This window comes from Orycteropus afer, unplaced genomic scaffold (genome assembly GCF_000298275.1).
Source record: "Orycteropus afer afer isolate SDZICR_OR568_19922 unplaced genomic scaffold, OryAfe1.0 scaffold00143, whole genome shotgun sequence".
NCBI classification, from domain to species: domain Eukaryota; kingdom Metazoa; phylum Chordata; class Mammalia; order Tubulidentata; family Orycteropodidae; genus Orycteropus; species Orycteropus afer.
In genome coordinates, this window is record NW_006921730.1 from 4,436,165 (window position 1) to 4,459,283 (window position 23,119).

Here is a 23,119-nt window from a genome sequence, read left to right on the forward strand (position 1 = left end):
CCTGTGTCCTTCTTTCCTATGCATTCCTGCCTTCTGAGCTATCTCCATGGATAAATGTTGCCGTTCTCATCTCCCATGGTTGATTGTTCTAAGGAGTGTAACTACCTCGTGTAATTTTTCACCTTGTAGACCTATCTATTGTTTGGCTAGAAGCCATGAGAGTGAGTTCAATTCCAGGCTTGAAGGGTGACTAGGAGCCATAATCTCAGGGGTATCACCAGTCTCTATCAGACCAGTAAGACTTTCTTTTATGATTCTGAGTTTTGTTCCAAATTTTCCGCCCATTCTATCCAGGATCTCCTATTTTGATCCTGTTCCAGGGGCTGAGAGTGGTAGCTGGGCACCATCTATTTCTTCTGGTCTCAGGGTCATGTAGGCTGAGGTTTGCATGGTCCACTAGTCCCTTGGACTAATTGTTTCCATGTGGCTTTGATTTTTTTTTCTTTTTTCTTCACTCCAGATGAAGAGATACCAGTAGTTGCCTCTTAGATGGCTGCTTGCAAATTTTTAAGATCGCAGTCACTGCTCACCAATGTAGGATGTAGAACTGTGTTTCTGTGTAGTGTGTGACATCCATGGTATTTTAGCAGTGCTTCTTAACCTTTTTATTCAGTAAAAGTCCTGTGAGCTATTCTTAGCTTCTTAAATTAAGAATTTAATTTTATATATTACTCTTTCTCCCAATGAACTTTCAATTGTAAAGGAAGACATGTTATTATGGTAAGGGTGGAAGTTTCAAATTAGAGAGTTAAAAGGGAAAATTCCCTAAACTATAAGAAAATTCATTAAGTTTTAGGAAATATAGAGCCATGTGTTATGCTGTCCACAGCATCTGAACTACAGACTCTATAGTAACAAGGGTTTTCTTTCTTCAGCTCCTAAAACATCACAGTGGACCCATGGTCAACATCTCAAACCCAAAAACAAACCACCTCCTGAGGTGCTTCTAACTAAACCGGATAAACACACTAGGAGAGAGTCTTAGCAGATCTTGAATGTTCAGGATCAATGCCAGTGGTAGGAGTAATAGTCCCTATGAGCCCTATGTATGGGAAGGCACAGACTTGTCCAAGCATTGCTGTTCCCAGTGTTGAATTAGCAAAGTAGAATACATTTGATAGAGAATTATGTGGCAGCTGATTTCCTTGTGCTTTCTGCTTAAGGCTCTTCTCTTTATGCATTTTATTATTTCATTCTATTCTTCCCTTAAAGAGGAAATGTCTTACATAGAATCAAAGATTTTTATTTCAAGAAGAAAAAAGAAGTTCCTTCCATCTCCCCAAAGCCATATCAGCACCTGTGAGCATATCACAGAAACAGGAAGCTTGTTTTTACTTCTCAATCTGCAGTGCAGTCGAGGTCAAAATCTGCCCCACTATGAAACAGCTGGTGAATGAACTTAGGCACTGTGTTTGTGGAAATACAAGCTTGTTTTTGAGGTACAACAAATATCTGCATGCGTAGAGAAAAGTTTGTGAAGGACAGGAATAAGGAACTGGAAATAAGTTGGTTCTTAGAATCACTACAGGATTTGCTTAAGAAGCAGGGTGGGAATAAGAAAATCAGAAGGAAAGGACACATGTACAGGCAAGCAGAGGGCACAGTCCTAGAGCAAAAGAGGTCCTCTTCTAAGTGGTGTTGATGGTGTTGTATTTGTAAGGGTCCATAAGAAATAGTTGAAGGAAGTCCCAAATGTATGACTCAGAAGTTTGTATCCAACCCAAGAAGCATCTGCAATGGTCTCTCCTATCCATGTAGGGTGCTGCATTTTTTATGACCAGACCAGAGAGTTCCTCTTCTGCATACCACACATTGATGCTGCTTGTTTTGTTTTTGTTTTTGTTTTTTTGAGTGTTTTTGCTTCAACCAAGGTCTCAGCCTATTTCCAAATATGAGTTCTGAGCAAGATAAGCATGGTTCATTTTGTTTATTCTTTGCTACGTCTCCATTAAGACATAAGAGCTATTTATTATATCCATCCTTATTTAGACTTTTTTTTCTTCATGCTTCCACAGAAAAGCCAACTATTACCAGAATAGTTAGATAAGAATGTATTAGATAAAATTTTTAAACAGTTTTCCAAGAGAAGTCTTCTACAATAGAATATCCAACTGCAAAAACCTTGTGTTGGTTTCATTGAGATGCTTATTAGATTGTGAAGGCTATAACTGGGAGCTCTGGTGACATAGAGCCTAAGGCATTTCACTGATAACCAGAAGGCTGGTGGTTCAAACCCACGAGCCACTCCTCAGAAGGAAGGCTGGGCAATCTACTTCCATAATGATACCACCTCAGAAACCCAAGGAGGGGTCACTGTGAGTTGGATCCTATTCCACAGCAGTGTGTTAGGCTATAACTGACTATCTCATAAAAGAATGTTTAACAGGCTACAGTGACTCAAACTTCAAATAAAAATTATTTATTTTCAGAAAAATATATATATATTTCCTTATACTTACTGAAGAAATATTATATTGGTAATATTTAATTTGCTGACTTTTTAGAAGTGTCTAAAGTTCTCTTTGTTAATTGATTGCTTTTAATTAGTTCCTGCTACTGATCAGGAACCTGTTGCTGCTAGAACTGAAGCTCCAGAAACCACTGGTAAAGAGAATGTCCTTCAAATAGTGCTTTTCCTGTTTATTGTCTTAGTTACTCCATCATCATTACAGTAACAGGTTTATCTACATCTTAAGACCATTTGTCCTCTGTTGTCATTCCATTACAGTCTTCATTTTCAGATTATGCTAAGCTCTATGTCAAGTTATCTGTTGAATTTAAGAGTACTATGCATGAACTAAGGAGCACTTGGTGGTGCAGTGGTTAAAGTCTTGGCTGCTAACTGAAAGGTCAGACTTTTGAACCCACCAGCTGTTCCATGGGAGAAATATATGGCAGTCTGCTACCATAAAGAATACAGCCTTGCAAACCCTATGGGGCAGTTCTACTCTTTCTTATAGGGTCACTCTGAATCAGAATCAGGTTGATGGCAATGGGTATGCATAAACTAATTTTAAGATACCACATTGCCGTGCAACTGCTCAACAATGTGTTATGTGATCATGTGCATTGCTTAAACAGTATTGACTATTTTAAGCTTTTTTTCAAACATGAGTCTTAGCTTATCCTTTTTTTATACTACTTATTCTTCATCATGGGAGCTCTGGTGGCATAGTGTCTAAGGCATTTGACTGCTAACCAGAAGGCTGGTGGTTCAAACCCACCAGCCTCTCCTCAGAAGGAAGGTTGGACAATCTACTTCTGTAGTGATACCACCTTGGAAATCCAAGGAGGGGTCACTATGAGTTGGATCTGACTCGACAGTAGTGAGTTTTATTCTTCATCGTAACTGAAAGCACCATGTTTCTTTGCCAATATTCCTTTTATTAGATTAGGATCTATGTGATATAGTGATGGATCTGTTGTTTCAAGGAATGATGTATCTCTATTTTAGTAAACTGTCAAGTTTACAAATGTGCTCAAGTCTTGAAAGTTTAAATAATAGGCCACCATGATAAGATGAGTTCTTCTTTTTCCTTTGATAAGGTTTGACAGTATTACTTAACTTTTATTGAGCCAAGACCACTTTGAGGTTCAGAAGAACATAGTCAATGGGTTTCATTGCTCTTTATGATTTTGAATATAGGAGCCCTTTATTGCAAAAAATTATTTAAATAGCAAACAAAATAGTAAAAATTTATCTCAATTTCTGTAGATGTACAAGAAGACTAATAAATGGTTTTTCCTGTACAGTTAGAAAAGTCTATTTGGTGTAAATGTGTAAAAAGCTTATCTAGCACAGAGTCTTCCATACTAGCAAGAGTCAGATGATGAAACATCTAGAAGAGCTTCTTGTTAACCACATAATGATATTTGACAGCATTGATTGTTGTATCTATCTTATGAGATGAGTAAGTACCTGTCCACAACTTGGCCAAATCTGCCAAGAACAAATATCTATTTTACCCTCAGTTCTGAAGTTTTAAAATTGAGTGGTTAAATTAATCTTCAAGTGAATTTTTAAAATCTCTTTGGTTTGTTTTGTTACTCTTGGCCAGTTTCTGCCACAGTCTTTGGACCTGTCACTCATAGCACCGAGGCTCCAGAAACAACATTCGGTAATGATACTCTGTGTTCTTGACGATTTTTTCCTGCTCATTATCAAAGCTATTCCATCATCATCATAATCATATTTCCACAGCTTTATAAGACTTTCTTCTCAACCTTTTTGGTCATTCAACTTGATTTTTCTTCTTAAGAGTTGAAAACTCTTACCAGATGTTACCTATTGTTTTTAAAAGAGCTATGCACAGATCTTGTTTGGAATATCAGTCAACTATGTAATCTTATTTAATTTGTGTCATGTGCTTTTCTCTAAACAGGGCTCACATTTAAAACTGAATTTCAGACACCCTTGGCCATCTTTATACTTTATCTAAGGAGTACTGATGGCACTGGTTAGGTACTGGACTGCTAACCGAAAGACTGGTGATTCAAACCCAACCATTGGCTCTGTGGAGAAAGACTTAGTGATCTGCTCCCATAAAGATCACAGCATATAAAACCCTGTGGGACAGTTCTTCTCAGTCACTTGAGATCACTGTGAGTCAAAAATTGACTTGAAGCCACCTAACAACAACAAAAACATATTTTATCTAGACTGACTAAAGTATAACAATTCTTATGATATCATGGGTTCTTTCACATATTTAAATTTCTTAGGATGAACCAAAGGCCCCATCACCCAGAGTTTGGCAATAGTCCTAACCTCTTTTTGATGTCAAAGATTGATGAGACTCTTTACTTCCTTGATTGAATTTTATATGTGCATTTTCCCCTCAAGAGTCTTCAATGATTAAAAAATTTAACAAAATAGGAACAGAGTTTTCCCATCTTAAAATACATATGTCTTAAAGCTTATAAAAATAAACATAGTTTAGAAAACTTAGAAACTTGTTTCCAAAGCCACTTGCACTACAATAATCCAGTTTCTCCCTTCAGCTTCTACAACATCAAAATGAACACATCATCTGAATCCCACATCTAAAATCACATCAAACCCTGAAATACCTCAGAACAAATTAAGTAAATATGTGATTCCTTGGTTTGAGGGATGAAACCTAGCAACTTGTCTCAAAGCAATGCCAATGATAGGAGATAACAGCCACCTTGCTTCTTAAGAGAGTTAAGGCATAAGGTATGGTTAGCAGCTGCTTCCTCTGGAGAGCTATTCATAAGAATGTGGCTAGGGGAGCCATTTATGTTTGCTGTCTCAGTGACTTGTTTAGGATAATGTTCTTGGTCTCTTTTTTAAGCTGTGTTTACAGCATGATAAGCGTAGTCACTTGTGGTTATGCATTGCTGTATCTGCATTCAGGTACATAACCTATTTATTACAGCCCTGATTATATAAGCATAAGTTTTTTCTTCAACTTCCAAGAAATGAACCAAGTCATTTCATATATATTGCCTAAACATATTTTCCGAGGCAAACCCTCCCATAAGAGAATCCAAATATCAAACACCTAGGAAAACTTCATGTTTTCTAAGATATGTAGCAGAGTTCAAAGGTTGTAACTATCTTTTCCAATGAATTGCACCTGGCAACTGTGTGACCAAATCTGCAAAGAACAAAACTTGTTTCCCATTGATTTCAAAAGTTTTTTAAAAACTGGTGTCTGAAACCAATGTAGTTTTAGTAGTAGTAGTAGTAGTAGTATTTTATTTTATTTAAACTGCACCATATGATTCAGAGTTAGATCTGAGGTCCAAATGGATCCTCTTTTATCTGATATTTAGAATTATAAAACTACAACAATTAAGTACCATGAACTTTCCCTCAACAAGTTACTTTCTATAAGATCTGTGTGATATTCTCATTACTCTCTTCTTTTTTTAAGGAATGAGATGCCCCAGTTATATTAAATTATTTTTTTAAAAAATGCTACCTGAAAGGCCCAATCCTAGTAAATATAAATGACAGGCTATGGCATCATCAATAAGCTTGACTACTCCACCCTCTTCAGCAATAGTTCTTAATCTTTACTAAGTAGAGATCCCTCTGTGTGTCTAATTATATATATCAATAGTTATTTCCTTAATTAAAAAACTAATTTTATGTTATTTTGATCTCTGAAGGACCCTTAGTAATGATAAGGAAAAAATTAGTAAAGTAAATTTTTCTAATTTAAGAAATAAACTTTAAAAATCTAACATGTTTTAGAAAACATATGCCTACATGCAATGCTAACAACGGTTTCTAAATACACAAAGATAATAGCAACCCAACATTGTCTTCCTTTAGTCTTAAAAACATTGCAAAAAATACCAGTCACCTCCCACACCTTGAAACATTTCTTTCTGGCTTCTGAGATGAAACCAGAAAAATCTGTGGTATTCCCGTGTCTGCTGCAGTTGAGTCCTAGGAGTGATGATACTAACCTGTGCTGCCCACCTCTGTGATCCCTGAGAACAGGGTACAAGTAGTGATCAGCAGTGCTATAATTGCAGGGTTGACAGAAGATTCACCGTTGGGGAAGTTTTCTGTGGCAGCCAAATCAATCGTACGACCTGCATAAGGATTTTCTGTAAACAAGAATTTAGTTCATTCACTTCATTTATTTTAAAATGGTGCTGTTTCTTTGGCTTAAGTAAACAAACGTTTCCTGGCCCTCTTTATCTCCAGGACCATATGAAATTTATACAAAATTCAAATTTTAGTGAGTGCAGTAGGGTCAGAGGCAGAGGTGGGGCTCAAAATAAGGGCATAATTAAACAGAGTACCATGCAATTGTGAAGCAAATCTGTTCCTGAGGAAGCAGTTAAGTCTACATATAAGGTAATTTGCTTACACAAGGGCAGTTTGATTGATTGAGTGGTGAAAAAAAATACATAGAAAATATTTTAAAGAATCAAGGGTCAATGCAAGCTGAGAGAGAGTCGCTGGATTTTGAAATAACTTGAGGATGTGGATTAGTGGAGGGTAGTGTGGGAACAGCAAAGATAAAAAGATATGACACCTTTTGGGTTAGTCAAGTGGAACAGAGAATAAATCTGTCCCAGATGACACACAGCATTTTGTTAATGATGTTATCATGAAATCAGCTGCAAGAAGCTCTTAGAAAGCCAAGGTTGAAACTCAGATTCAGATAAAATAGTCAATGAGAACCTACTTCTTCCAAATAGGCTCTTGCTTTTTCCCGAAGAATGTTTTATGTCGTAGGTCAGCAAACGTTTTCCATAAAAGGTTCAATAATAAATATTTTAGACTTTGCAGGCCATTATAGCTCAAAGGTAACATGCAAATGATATGTAAATATGCCCTGAATCATCTTAGTTCATGAGTGTGTCTGTGTTCCAATAAAACTTTATCAATGGACACTAAAATTTATATTTTATATAATCCTCGGAAGGAAGGTTGGGCAATCCTACTTCCGTAGTGATACTGCCTCAGAAACCCAAGGAGGGGTCGCTATGAGTCGGGGCCGACTCGACAGCACATAACAACAACAACAACATAATATTCACATCACAAAATATTACTCTTGAATCATTTGAAAAATGTAAAATTCATTCTTAGCTCATGGATGTACAAAAATGGGAAGAAGGCTGGATTTGGAGAGCCATAGTTTGCTGCCCTCTGCTTTAAACAATGCACTGCCTTTATGACTCTTCAAAACTCTGCAGTTTTGAGTCTATATATTTCAGTTCATTGTTACCTCCATCTAAAATCTATTAAATACATTATTCAGACTTATTTTTGACAACTTAGGTCTTCTTCTTTCAGCTCCTACTAAACTGCAAATTCATATTGTAAAACCTGTGACATCACCAAGCCTACAAATGCCACAAAGTCAACCTGGTAAATAGATTGTTCTATTGGTCTGGGTTGATTGCAAGCTTCAGGAGACACACTGTAATCCTCAAAGTTTTGTATTAACAAATGGAAAAAATGTAAAAGGTATACACATTTAATAACTCTCTAAATATTATATAATGCCTTTCCCATGATTATGGATTAGTGTTAATAATACATTTTATTAATATTAATTGTGCTATTCAACTATACAAAAATACCGACCTTCATTTCACTGAGTTTACTCTGTATCATTATAGTAAATAATGTTATCTTGATTTTCTTTTTTATCCTTATTTTTCAATAACAGTTTCAAATTTGTGGTTCTCCCCAGTAGTCAGTTAAATTTGTGCTCTGCCATCTAGGAGCTCTAGTAGCATAGTGCCTAAGGCATTTGACTCCTAATCAGAAGGCTGGTGGTTCAACCCACCAGCCACTCCTCAGGAGGAAGATTGAGCAATCTGCTTCCACAGGAGGAACTGACTGGATGGTAGTGAGGAGGAAGATGTGAAAAGAATGTTAGTTCAGTTGTGACCATCCAGGAAGCAGAAAGCTGCCTTCAGGATAGATAACAAACCCTCACTTCACACAATGTGAGCCTGAACACACTGCCCTTCAAAACTGAGGACAAGTTTTTTATATCATTGTTGCTGTTCTCTAACATTTAGTTTGAAACCTTTGGCTCCTTTTTTTTCTTTTTTTTTTTTTTTGCTTAGCACAGGATTGCAATATTTTTTCACTTCTTTGTGCATCTTTTAATAAGCTAAATGGTATGTTGTTACCCATGATGAAAGTACAAAGTATGGCCCTTAACAGAAAACTACAATTAGAGTATTGTGAATTCAATTCAGATGTTAGAACTTCTCTTAGTGTTAATAATATTGTTACTATCTTAAGAGCTAACATTAAGCACTTATTATATGCAAGGCACTTCCTCACATACTTAGTGTGTACTAATTTATTCAATGAACACAGCAACCCATTCTTGATCAATTGTACCATTTTGTGTTTTTTGCTAGTTTCTGATGTTCTGGAATCAATTACATTTAGCCCTGAGTCATCAATGGAGACTATAGGTAAAAATGTTCTTCAGTGGCAAATCAGATATATGTGCTTTTCACCCCATTCCTAAGTCATCTTTGGATGTCCTCATGCTTTGTGACATTTCAGACACCTACTCCTAACATCTTGTCTGTGCTTGTCCAATGGATTTAAAAGTCTTAAATATTACATACAGTACATTGTGCTAGTGTCTGCGGTATTGCTATGTAAGTCTTACAATTTCCTTATTTAGTTTCTTCTTACTCTAAATACAAATTTTAATTTTTTAATATTCTGATCACTCTTCAATATGCATATGCACAAATGTCCATATCCTATTTTTCATCTTCATGTCATTTTTAGGATTTAAACCTATGCTTTCTAAAGACTTATTCTGTATCTTTTTCTCAAAATATGTAAAAATATGTAAGGAAGTGAAATGATATGCTCTGCTTCCGGTGGACATTGCTGTAGTTATGTGTGTGTGATTTTCCCCACAGCATTCTGTCATCATTTCCTGCCTTTATTTCTGCACTCCTTGCAGTCATCTTCATAATCTACCTGAAATGTTATTTATTCTCAAGAATGAATCTGCTTGAAATAGCTAACCTCTGTTTTCACATTAAACACAAGGTTCCCATTATGGTGTGCTGTGGGCTGCCCACCACTAACCAGTCATTCCCTGTTTCTTCTCTAGCACCAGCCGAAACACATTATGTATATCCCACCCCAAAAGCATCACTCAGGCCAGAGGAGCCAATGACTGAAGCTGGTAAAGGTTTTCATTCTTTGACTCATTTATTCAACAGATTTTTGTTTAGCATCTTTTATGTCCATGGGACATGAAAGAGTTCAAGCTATGGTACTTGATACAGTTGAGTAGATTTCAAGAACTATAGCTTCCAAAACTTAAAATAATCACTGACTCTTTAAATACAGGAATAAATTGCTGTTTCTCTGCTGATATCTAAATATTAAACCATAGTAACACTTGAAAACCAGTTAATGACAGTTAAAACATATATATGAGTTTAACCATTAGTATTTTCCCCCATACTTATCTTTTTTCTGTCTAAATCTATTTTCCAATCTATAAAATTAAGATACAAATCCTTAAGAGAATGAGGCTATTGGTATTCAAGAAAGAAAGACTTGACTGTGGCTTAGTATCTTACCATTTTTAAAATTGTTCTCCTTTGTTTTGATACAGTTGTGGAATCTATTACAAATGTGTCTGAACCACCTGAGACCACACTAGGTAATGACTTGACTTCAATAGTCCAACTCCCATGTGCTTTCTGTCCTCATTGCCACCATCATCTGGGAACCTCAGGTTCTCTCTCATTGTGAATTCATGTTGCAACATCATTCTTTATCACACAGTTAATTTTCTTTCTAGGTGCTTCTATTCATAACCATTGTCCAAAACATTTCTTCCATCATTGTCATATCAAGACCTTGGTCTCTTTCTCTGTTGAATCTAAAGCACCTTTTTCTGAACACTGAACATTCTGAAAGCTCGGTGTTGTATTGAGTGTTCCATGTGATATTTTGTGTGTGTGTGTGTGTGTGTGTAATGATCCATTTATACTTTCAGACCTAGCAACATGCTTTCCATTAACACTTATTCTGTCACATTCATTTACGTGTCTTATTTTTTTCTCCATTGTTTAAGTGAAATTTTATGTTTCTTGACTGAATCATGCCATAACACATTTTGAATCACTTTATTCCTCTTTACAGTTATTACTGGATATATCTTTCTACCAATGTTGAAGACGTAGGGTACTAGGGTAGAGTGAGGATTTAAGAAGTGATTACATTGCTTACTTTGAATATATTTTATAACCTCTGTACTTTGAAAGTATTTTGTAATCCAGCATCTATAAGCATTTTTAAATGAAAAGCATTGTGAGGAAGTAGTGATGTTATTTTGTTGTAGACACGCAATTTCCTTCCTTGCCTCTTTCCTTCTTTCTCTTCCTCCTCTTTTCCCTCCTTCCTGTCTACCTACTTGTTGCCTTCCCCTCTGTCATCTGTCCTCCAGTTTTGTCAAGCACAATAGTAATTCCAGGAGGGTACTTTCCTTCAACTTCTATAGATATATTACCCCTGCCTTCCAAAACTATAATCCAACCCAGTCCAGATGAGCTTTAGACCAAACCTGGTTTATACATTATGTTGTATTCATGTATGAGGTGAGTTTTTGCAGAAATTTATAGGACTAGGAAGAAGATTTGATAACTACTGAACATCACAAGCCCTGATTGTTTCACTCTGCTCACAATTCTTACTGAGCGAGTCAACATTTCTCATGTCCCTCTCCAGCCATCTTCACAAATGTCCCAAATTCTTTAGGATATGGCTGGAAAATACCTCTCAGCTGCTCTGAAAGTTTTCACTTCAGGAGATCGTAATGTTTCTGTGAAAGAATATTTATACACACAGAAACTCAAATGATTTAAATTACTTGACTAGTTTTACAAGCTCTGTGGTCATTTACAAGGTATGTATTTTAAGATATCTAATTTTATTTGATGAGCCTGAGTGGTACAAGCAGTTTGCAACTACCTGCTATCCTGTTGTGTTGTTGTTATTTGCCGTCAAGTCAGACCGACTCATAGTGACCCCTCCTTGGGTTGCCGAGGCAGTATCACTATGGAAGTAGATTGCCCAACCTTCCTTCCTAGGAGTGGCTGGTGGGTTTGAACCACCAGCCTTCTGGTTAGCAGTCAAGTGCCTTAGGCACTATGCTACCAGAGCTTCCAGTAATTCGAACTCACTTCAGGAGCTTTATAGGAGAAAGAACTGGTGACCTGCTTCTGTAAAGATCACAGCTCAGGGAACCCATGGAGCAGTTTTACTCCATGGGGTTTTACTCATGTGAGGTTGCCATGAGTCAGAACTGACTTGATGACAATGGGATTGATTTTATTTGAGATGAAAAGAATCTTCCAGAAAGAGATTTCACTGTGCACTACACATAAAGACATACAACTGGCCAGCCACCTTGTCACTATCCAGGTCCTTTACCTCTTTCCACTCTTTCTTTCTGCTTTGTTTGGCCATTTCAAGGCATACTATTGAATGAAGCTAAAATCAAACTAGTTACTTTGGCTAGTCATGAAGATTTACTGGATGGTGGAGTTTAAAATAAATGAAAATAAATTGTTCTGGTTACCTAGTGCCACTCTGAAAAGAAATGTACCACAAAGGGATGGCCTCAACAAACAGGATTTTATTCTTACAATTTGGAGGCTTTAAGTCCAAGTTCAGAGTGCCAGGCTCTAGGAGCTGGGTGAAAGCCCCTCAACCTTGGGGTCCAGCTCTGCCTCCTGGTCCCGGCCCACTGGAGCTAGAGGCATTTCTTCACTCAGACAGATGCTGGCTGCTGAGGCTGAGAACCCCCCAAGGTTGACAAGTAAAAAGACACAGTCCTGATGTTACCAAACCACACAGCAGGCCATTAGCTTAAGTCCATTGTAAGTCCCAAGGTTGGCAGAGCATAGCAGGCTGCTGAGCAATGACACAGCTACATACAGGGTCCAAGCGTGCCATAGGCTAGAGACCATTCCCAATGCTTCTGCTTAAATACAGGAAGCAGACCACATCTCAAAGGCAGTTACTCAGCTGCTGCCAGTAGATTCCACCATGGAGTTGATCACCAGTCTCATCATGGGGAATACTACATCCAGCTGCCCAGCCACTCAACCAGGCCTAGCCAAGGTGACATACAAACATAACTATCACACAAATCATCAAATGGATAACTAAATGTGCCTCTGCCTACAAGGAAATGTCCTCTCAATACTTGTATGCTTCCTTTGAATAGCAGTTTGTCATAAAGGAGTTTGAACTTTGCTTTGATCACCATTTAAGAATTTTATATGCCTCTATTTCCAAAGGACATATGAATGTTAATTTTACTCATTGTCCTCTGAAATATCCTATTAAACTTTACCAACAGATTCATAGTTTAATTTCTATCAACATTCCACCTTGACTAAATTAATTGAATCTGAATTAGCTATCTCTAACGTTTCCATGTTATTCTTTTTAAGAGCTATAATAATTAATATTATTGAAATGTATAGTTGTAAATACCACTATTAGAGATTGTTATTATATGTCATTTTTTATGAAATTGGCTTATGATGTGACTTTACTTTTAGTCCATTTTTTTCATAACCTGGGGAAAACAAATAATGTATCAGCCAGAATCTCAGCTAGCAAGGAACCTGAAAGTCAGAAAATCACAAGACTGAGAGAAACTCCAGAATCATAGAATTTTAGGATTGGAAGGGTTCCAAAAAATTATGTGGCTTTAGATAAAGGACATGAGATAGAATGATCAGCTCCAAATCTCCAGGCTCCTAAACCAGTGTAATGTCTAACATGTCTTACTGCTCATCTTTCTACAGGTAAGAGGATGCCACTGAAATCGTTGAAACACCTTGTTATCTTGATTTTGTATCAGAAAAAGCCTCTGGACACTTCTTCAGACTTATAGTGTCTAATAACTCTTATTTTCAGCAAGCTTTTTTTAACGTCTCTGAAACTGCTTGGCCTTGATAACCATTTTGTTTCTTCTTACCTCTCCGTAAGCCAATTACACTACTAGTACAAACAAATAAGGTGTTTCCGCAAGCTGTAAACTTGCTGTCTGATAATTACTTTCTTCCAGCAGGATATAAGTTAATTTTCTTAGTGGAGAAATAATTGATTTTTACACTGAAAGTCCTAAATTTCTTTGGAATTTGCCCAGCAAAGGAATGACTCTCTACAGCAATGTGTCCTTGGAATTCAATTTTTCTTCCCCAGTATAATGAATAACAAATGTGTTTTATTTAATAAGATTAATTTTTTTCATTAGCACTTGATATTAAAATGCATTCATATTCTAGGTATATTTGGAATGTGATGTGGAAACTTTGTTTTTAACGTAAAAGAAATTGTATCTGTTTACACTGAAAATATTACATCTGGATATTCTGATGAAACGGCACGGACTTGTAATAAGGATAAATTGTTGTTACTATTAAATTTATTTTGACCTATTTAAAGGGTATTTTAAGTCAAATTTTCTAAATTTCCAGTAGTTTCATTTTGCCAGCTGGATATCTTGGACGGCACTTGACATGGCTTCTTGTTTTGTTTTCCATTACATAAGAAAAACATCTTCTGATACTGTGCAGCTCTTTGGGAGCTTGAATTACTTTAATTGCAATTGTATTTAGGTCTTCAATCACTCAGCAAACATCTTTGATTACCTAGAGGCTTAGGAACTTTGATTCTTGAATTGACCCCAGAGCTCCAAAGCTGTATCTTTCTTTTAGCTCCCAAGCAGACGCCTCGTGCTCCTACCAAGCCAAAAGCATCGCCACGCCCAAGAATCCCCAAAACACAGCCAGGTACTTTTTTTTTTTTTTTTTTTTTTGGCTTAAAAAATTTGAGATTAGTGGGATTAGCAAGTTTGGTTATTAACCCATCAAAAACATGTCTTCATCTGTAACCTAATAAATATTTATCTTTATTTTTTAGACTTTATCAAAAAGTACAATATTGAAATAGTTTATTCCATAAACCTTTCCTCATGGTTGTTACATTAGTTGGGATGGGGACAGAGAAAAATGGAATTTCTTAAAAAGAGCAGCCTGACTATTCCCTCTGCCTCTAGCTTGAGGATATTCTGATCCTCCTATCTCTTTCAATATCTCTGAATGTGCTTCTGTCTGCCAATCACCTGATTTTAAATTTATCATTGATACACAGCCTGCTTCCAAAAGCTGTCTAAAGTACACTCACCTAGTATTCCTGGAAGAGAAACTTCACTCACAATTAATGATCTGGGAGAAGGAAAATATTAGCAGCATCAAAGTTATGCTTAAAACCAAATGTCATTGAGTCGATTCCGACTCACAGTGACCCTATAAGGCAGAGTAGAATCGCCCCATCGGGTTTCCAAGGCTGTGAATGTTTATAGAAGCAGACTGACTCATCTTTCCTCACAGAGCAGCTGGTGGATTGGAACCATCAACCTTTTGGTTACCAGCTGAATGCCTTACGCATTGCACTATCAGAGCTCCTTAAAATTATACTTAACCCAAGTTAACCTGACTTAACCACAAATCCTTTAACCATATCTCAGAATCAGTACTGGAGGAGGAAAATACAGTTTTAGGTGTGCTGAGTGTAACTGTGAGTTGCTAAGACCAAATAACTCATGTTCCGGGTTCTCTGTTTCAGTTCCTAAGGGGCCCCAGCGTGTTACTCCAAAACCAAAAACATCACCAAGCCCAGAAGTGTCATACACTGTACCTGGTAAATGCTTTGTTTTACTTTTAAGCCTAATGCATTCTACTCTCATGCTGTGCTGCAATGAGACGGGAATTGATGGATGTGAAGCCAATATTTCACTTAATGGTCAAAAACCATGTTGTATCATACATAATATGATTATTTCAGAGATATCATAAGAGTTGTCCAATTGCTTATGTAAAGCTATTGGTCTAATCAAAAGGCTGAAAATTATTCCAAGGGTCAAAAGTCTCTTGTAGAACTAAAGTTCTCTTATTCTCTGACTTACAAAAAAAAATAAATAACCTACCATTGCTAATCATTCTATGCTCAAACATTTCACCAAATCAAGGAGGTAAAGATTTTTTTTTCCCACAAAAAGTATAAAACAGTGTTTTCCAAATAAAGGAAACTATGTCTAACTGCTCTCTTGGGTTCAGAAATTTTTCTATATCCATCATTGTGTCTTTTTTTTTGCCAAATTCTGTTTTCCAAGTTTATGGAGCAATAGCTCAGCTTAAGAAATTTGTTTCACAAGAATGGATTTCTTTAACCACAATTCTACTTCTTGCCCATCACTCTGAGAGAGCTTTATGCCCATTTATAGGGGGAATGATTTCATATTTGTGCAAGTGGCTGGGAGGACTTCAAGGACCCAGAAGATTTCTGGGACTTTGGAGCCCCTGGGTGGTGCGAATGGTTAATGCCCTTGGCTGCCAACCAAAAGGTTGTTGGTTCAAAGCTACCCAGAGATGATTCAGAAGATAGGCCGGACAATCAACTTCCCCCAAAAAATCAGCTCTTGAAAATTCTGTGTAGCACAGTTCTACTCTGGCACAGATGGGGTCACTATGAGTCGGAAGCAACTCGGCAACCACTGACACCATTCATTACTACTTACACAAGATCCTCATACTGCCTTAGGACATCACTGTTAACTGAACAGTTTCCTAATAAGTCAAACCAAACTCATTATTAAGTAAAGAATCTGGAAAACTCTGTAAATTTTTGCTCTGTCAGAGGTGCAATTAGTATAAATTCCTAGGTTCTCCTAGAAGCATACAGAACATTCCCAGAGTCAATAGATTTCTGAGCCGTAGCCTGAATGATGGCATTTTGGAAGCAAGCCCAAATTCACTTGCCTATAATGTCTCCACTCCTCGGAAGGAAGATGGGGCAATCTACTTCCGTAGTGATACTGCCTCGGAAACCCAAGGAGGGGTCGCTATGAGTCAGGTCTGACTCGACGGCACATAACAACAACAACAACAACATAATGTCTTCCAGATTGTGAGAACTGAAGGTGTTATTGCTTCTGTGGTATATAGAGTAAGGTTATTTCTGATAGTAGTAAGATAAGGCGACTCCACGGCGGTGTGTGTTAGTAGGATAAAGAGAGGCTCATTTGCCCAAATTTAGAATTTAAATTTCTACTACTAAACACAACAACCAATATCAATCTTAAAGTAAGATGGGGCTGGGGAAGCTGATCTTCTCACTTGCAAGAAGCCAACTTCTTAATTTCAGCTGAGGAAAAAAACAAAACTTACTGAATTCAGTCATTGAAAATGATAATAGATTTGATAGATTGTATTTACTTTTACTTTTCATCAGAGAAATTAATACTGTTGATCCTGATATGACTTAATCTCATAAAACCAATATGTCTAATAATCAAATTTTTTCTTTTTTATTGTTTAATATTTGCTTTAATTTCATGAATACCTTGTTTTTCACTTCCTGTAAGCTTTAGCAACAGAACTGTAGCAGAAATGCCCCTCTGACTTGGGCCTCTGTTGGCCTTACTGTACTGGCTCTCCAGCTACATGCTCAGAGTTAGACTTCTGTCTCTAAGCCTATGTTGGCCCCTGTACTGAGATCAGTAGGTGTTCCCTTATTTCTCCTGAGTGTAATAACTTCAGGAATGATCATAAGGTGACAGTTAACTATGTTTTAATTTTCTCACAAGGGTTCAAACACACTGTGTTTCTGGGTTGTACCTGGGCTCAGGTTTGTAGCCTACTGAACCCAAGACTTCGTTTGCCAGCTTTTGTAGGTTGTATCTCAGAACACGAAGGGTAAACTACATGTATGTTTAATATACGTTGGTGTTCTAGAGAAACAGATTCTTCTGTGAAAATATAGCACTACATTCAGGAAAAAGATATCATTATGTTTATAACAACATCTCAGAGATGTAATAAATAAACTTAAATTTCTTTCCAATAGAAAGTCTTTCTAGGATCCAATGTACATTTCTTCCATTCTACAGATTTTGCAGGCATAACACAGGTTTCATCCAATTAGGCCTTAAAGAATAAAATCTTCCATACATTCAGTTGAATTATCTTCATGAAGAATTGCACTAAATAAATAAGAATTAAAAATAAATGAAGAATTACACTTCATGAAGAATCTTGACAAACTGAGCCTACACACCCTGTCCAGAACCATAGTAGAACTTGATTTTCTCCAGTTCTGCTGTGAGAGAATAATTTAGAACTCAGGACAAAACACATGCCCTGACAACAATGGTGCCATTAACTTAGTGTCTGGCTCTGCGGAGCTGGCCCTGCCATGTGGATTTGGTTTCTACACCAGGGGCTGTATGGGCTTTGTGGTCACCCTTCTGGCCCTTGGACATTTGAATAGACTTCAGTAATTGGGAGAAAACCAGGAAGAGAATCTAGATCTCAACAAGCTGTTCAATCACCTGTTCTGTATCTCCCTCTTTTTGGGAGCTCTGGTAGCGTAGTGCCTAAGGCACTTGGCTGCTAACCAGAAGGCTGGCAGTTCAAACCCACTCCTCCAAAGGAAGGTTGGCAATCTACTTCTGTAGTGATACTGCTTCAGAAACCCAAGGAGGGGTCACTATGAGTTGGGTCCAATTTGATGGCATTTAACGACAACAACAACAACAACAACTGCTCTCTCTGGTAAATTCTTATTTGCAGGCACACAATTCAGCATTTTTTGTAGCTAGTTTCATGTTTTTAGTTAAACATAGTTTTTTAGGAGCTAATTAAGAATTAGTGTTTAATTCTAAATATTCCCTAAAAATTCTATCCTATTTTTAAAAATGAGAATGGAATTAGACTTTGTTAAAGCAATCATTTGCTTAGATTAAAACCAAAAAACCAAACCCACTGCCATCAAGTCGATTCTGACTCATAGTGACCCCTGACTCACAGTTGGATTTGCAAGGCTATAAATATTTACAGAGACAGATTGCTCCATCTTCCTCCTGTGGAATAGCTGTTGGATTTGAAACGTTGACCTTCTGGTTAGCAGCCAAATGCCTTACCCACTAATATTGCTGAGATTTTTACATTAAGGAGAAGTATGAATGAATGTTCATCTAATGAACTTTTTTTTTCCTATGCAGTCTTCGAAAAGAATATATTTAGAATTGAGCCAGTCAAGACACCAATAAATTATAATTTACCTAGTTTTTATTTTTATCAAAATAGGAGTTAGAATGAGCAGGGTAAAGAATTTCATCCTTCAGAGCACATTATTACCATTCTATAACGCTTTTAATCAATATCATCATCTTCTAGAGTTTTTGTAATTTCTTCCTAAAGCCTTATGTTTTTTTTCCCTGAAGGATGCATAATATAATTATATTCTTTGTTAATATAAATGGTTCTTTCATTGATTTTCTTAGAGGCATGTCTTCTCATATTCAAGACTCAAAATTAGAAGTTATCTACAGTTTGTTAATGTGCCTCATGGCATAATTAAATATTAATGTGCTTTCATCCCTTAACTTTTTTTGCAGACTCAGCACCTTTCTTTCTTCATTAACAAGTTCTAATGTTCCACTGAAGTAACGAATAAAGCATTTCTCTAGATTTTTAGCACAGAATATGACCACTGTAACAATGGCTTTATATAGGAGATTTTAGCACTATTTACAACTTGTTGGAAGTGAATTAGAGACTTTTGAATGATGCCAATTTGAGTCACTAAAATGCTATTCAGCAAAAATGTAAAGTGCAATGTTGGTTCATTAAAAGAGCCCATCATTTCCACTTGCTCTCAAAAAATACACCAATGCATGTTCAATTTAACAAATGCTTACTGACTGCCTTCTGCATACCTGGTTCTGAGCTGTGGAGAATAGAGAGGAACTGAATACAACCACTACCATCAAACATAGGGCAGTGGAGAAAACAGGAATAGATGTGAATAACTCTTCTTGTTGTTGTTATGTGCCATTGAGTCGACCCTGACTCACAGCATCCCCTCCTTGGTTTTCCGAGGCAGTATCACTACGGAAGTAGATTGCCCATCCTTCCTTCTGAGGAGTGGCTGGTGGGTTTGAACCGCCAGCCTTCTGGTTAGCAGTCAAGTGCCTTAGGCACTATGCTACCAGAGCTATGTGATAGTGTACAAACAAGATATAATAAAGGAACAGGGAAGTAATAGATTCTAAATGTGTGAATTATATGGCATTACTGAGGAAAAGCACCTTCAGGTAGATTTTAAAATATAAGGTTTATAGGTATTCATGGTTTGTGAGGAAGCAAAGAGATGGGTGTAAAAGTGTCCAGCCTGGCTAAGAAGCAACAAGAATTCAGAGTGATTAAATTCCTGACACATGTATGATTTTTATTGGGCAATAATTGCTTGAAAAATCAATTCAACTCAATTGTTGAGAGGTTTATGTGAATTTTTTTCTGCAAACAATGAGGAGATAGTAAAATGGTACACGTGTTTTTTCTTTTTTCTTCATGTGAGGTAATTGGATCTGTATTTTAGAATTGTTGTTCTTGTTATATGCCGTCGAGTCGGCCCCAACTCATAGTGACCCCACCTTGGGTTTCCAAGGCAGTATCACTACGGAAGTAGATTGCCCAACCTTCCTTCCGAGGAGTGGCTGGTGGGTTTGAACAGCCAGCCTTCTGGTTAGCAGTCAAGTGCTTTAGGCACTACGCTACCAGAGCTCCCGTATTTTAGAAAGATGAATGTAATTAAAACACCAAGGATAAATTGATTTAAACAAAAGAGAGGCTGGTGCAAGGAATTACTTTTCTTGTAATAATATGAAAGGGTGGATTTGATAACTTGAACAGTGGTAGAGAGAGAAATGGGGGAATAATCCTGAAATGTATATACAACAAAAAACTAACCCAAACACACTGCCGTCAAGTCAATTCCAACTCTTGGTTGCTTTCCTAGGCATCTCTATAGAAGTACACTGCCTAATCTTCCTTCCAAGGAGTGGCTGGTGGGTTTGAACTGCCAGCCTTCTGGTTAGCAGTCAAATGCCTTTGGCATTATGCCACCAGAGCTCCATATCGGAGATGGAAAAGTTTTTGTCATGAGAATAAGTACTTTTAAGGATATTGGAGAATTGAGCTGCTCGTAGGTGGGAGGGAAGGAAATAATAGAAAAATGGAAATGTGGACTAATAGAAAAAAATAGGAATAATGTAAAGCAAAACATCACAGAGGAGATGAGAAAGAGGATGGCCCCTATGCAGAGGTAGCCTGGGAAATGGCCTCCAAAAGGACCAGAGGCTTGACTTCCTCTCAGACTGGACCTAAGGGGACAATGATAGAATAACAGAGAATCTTCAGGTGAAAAGGGCACATAAATCCACATTTATTGATAATATAAAAGAATCAGTCTCTTTGTCAGCTATCGCAGGGGTAAATCTTATTGCAAACTTTACATTCCACTATATTTACCAGATACCAAAAAATACAAATCCATTGCTGCTGAGTCAATTCTGGCACATAGTGACCCTAGAGGAGACTAGAACTTCCCCACAGGGTTTCCAAGGCTGTCATCTTTACAGAAGCAGACTACCACATCTTTCTCCTATGTAATGGCTAGTGGGTTTGAATGCCTGACTTTTTGGTTAGCAGCCAAGCACTTAACCACTGGGCCATCAGGGCTCCTTAACAGATAGTAACATATTAATTCTATCATCTACTCTGGCAAAATAATTCATGGACATTCATTTTTATTTGTCCATATTAGACATTGTCCATTCATAATTGTCTTGCATTAGTTGAATTTTTTTGTTGAAGTGGTACCATTTATTCAAAAAGACAATATAATTGTTTGGCTAGTTAATATAAATGGTAAATTGTTGTTTTGTTGTTGTTGTTATGTGCCATCAAGTCAGACCCGACTCATAGTGACCCCTCCTTGGTTTTCCAAGGCAGTATCATTACGGAAGTAGATTGCCCCATCTTCCTTCCAGGGAGTGGCTGGTGGGTTTGAACTGCCAGCCTTCTGGTTAGCAGTCAAGTGCCTTAGCCACTATGCTACCAGAGCTCCCAAATGGTAAATAGGTTAATATAATTGAGTCTAAAATACAATGGTGGTTAATAATCTTACAAGGAAATAAAAACTATTTTCACAAACAACAGACATCACTATTTACATTGATGCTTTTCTTGCTGCCTGGAAGATCTAGGTTTAGGGATCGTGTTCTTCTTCAATGTAATATACAGAGGACTGCCACATAGGGATAAGAAAACAAACAAACAAAGAAGCTTGCATTTCTTAGTGGTAAAGATGACCCAGTGGGAGAATGATTCATATCCCTTTCCTGTTTTTCCTTCCCTGTGATTTCACCTGCTTTAGGAATCTGCTACAGCAGTTTTTTAAATCAACAGTTCATGGTTAAAAGAAAAGTACCAATTGTAGCAGCAGGAATCCCCATCACCCAAGCCTAAAAGTTTTCAGTAAACTAAAAGTAGCAGAGAGTAATGTATTTACAGTGTAGTGGATTTATTAGCGTCACTTCTCTTCCCGGCTTCTCTCACTCCCAGCTTCTCTTTGCACAGTCTAGTACTGTAACTAATCAGGGCATTTACAAACTACAGGCTGTTTCATATGCTTATGAGCTTGTGCAGCATCAGATCAAAGTGCCTTTGCCTTCAATTTCTAGAAAAGCATTTAACTTGATTTACGACTTAAAATTCCTAAGATTTTACCATTTGAATCCCCAAAACACTATGTGACAAATGTGAAACAGTTCATTATTCTGAAGCATTTTCTCTAACTTTGCAACCACTGATTTTTCTGAAGTTGTCTTTTTCTTTAAAAAAAAAAAAAAATCAGATTTTCACGTTCCCCTGGATATTACATTTTAACTCTTTGAGTTTATAAGTGGATCAAGTTTCCATTCAAAGTACAAAATTCCACATTTGTAATTTAGCTGGTATTTAGCGGCCTACACTAAGAACCAATGTGACGTGCAAGTTAAATATGATCCCCAAAACAAAAAAAGAGAATGTCTGTTTTATGTAATCTATTTCTACACCAATAGTAAAGTAGACTTTGGTACAAAATGTTTTGGTACAGAAGTTTTCTTCATCTCTGTCTGAGACAGAGAACGTTCTAATCTAAATCCTAATTTTTCCCCCAGTATATGGCAGTGTTTGGTTTTGGTTTTTGGATCATATAAGATGCAAGAAAACTACAATCATTGCCAAAAACACTGGTATTTATGAATTCTTCAGTTTGGTAGGAATACCTTTTGGTGAGAGAGGAGGGCAGAGGAAGACCTCCTTGTGGGGAAACTGAATTTATTATTCCAAGAAGCCCTTTATCCTCCTCTTTAAAGGAAATTGTACCATGGAAACCTGTTACTACCAAGAGGCAAATCACCTAGCTAATTTCCCTAGTGAGAAATAGAGTATCAAGTTTCCAGCCTTCTGTTTATTTTACAAGAATGGAACTGGAGATGTGCTAAAAACACACTGGATATCAAAGACTGAATATGATTAAGTCTATTGATCTGCTGACATTTGTCTTTTGTTTTTATATTCTCACACAGTCCTGACATCAATCGTACTGAAAACCACATCATGAAGAATCACAAAAATGGAAAGAGCTAACATTTTTCTAGGAGCTCTGGTAGCATAGTGGCTAAGACACTTGACTGCTAACCAGAAGGCTGGC

At 37.1% G+C, this 23,119-nt stretch overlaps 1 protein-coding gene across 1 annotated transcript in view; it reads left to right on the plus strand.

Annotated features, from left to right (window-relative positions):
- The window catches only part of LOC103201149 (ABI family member 3 binding protein), a 430,073-nt gene that overhangs the window by 330,230 nt on the left and 76,724 nt on the right, over positions 1 to 23,119 (plus strand). The window contains 2 exon segments of the mRNA XM_042781643.1: positions 14,233 to 14,307; positions 15,143 to 15,217. Coding sequence (XP_042637577.1) covers positions 14,233 to 14,307; positions 15,143 to 15,217 — 150 coding nt within the window.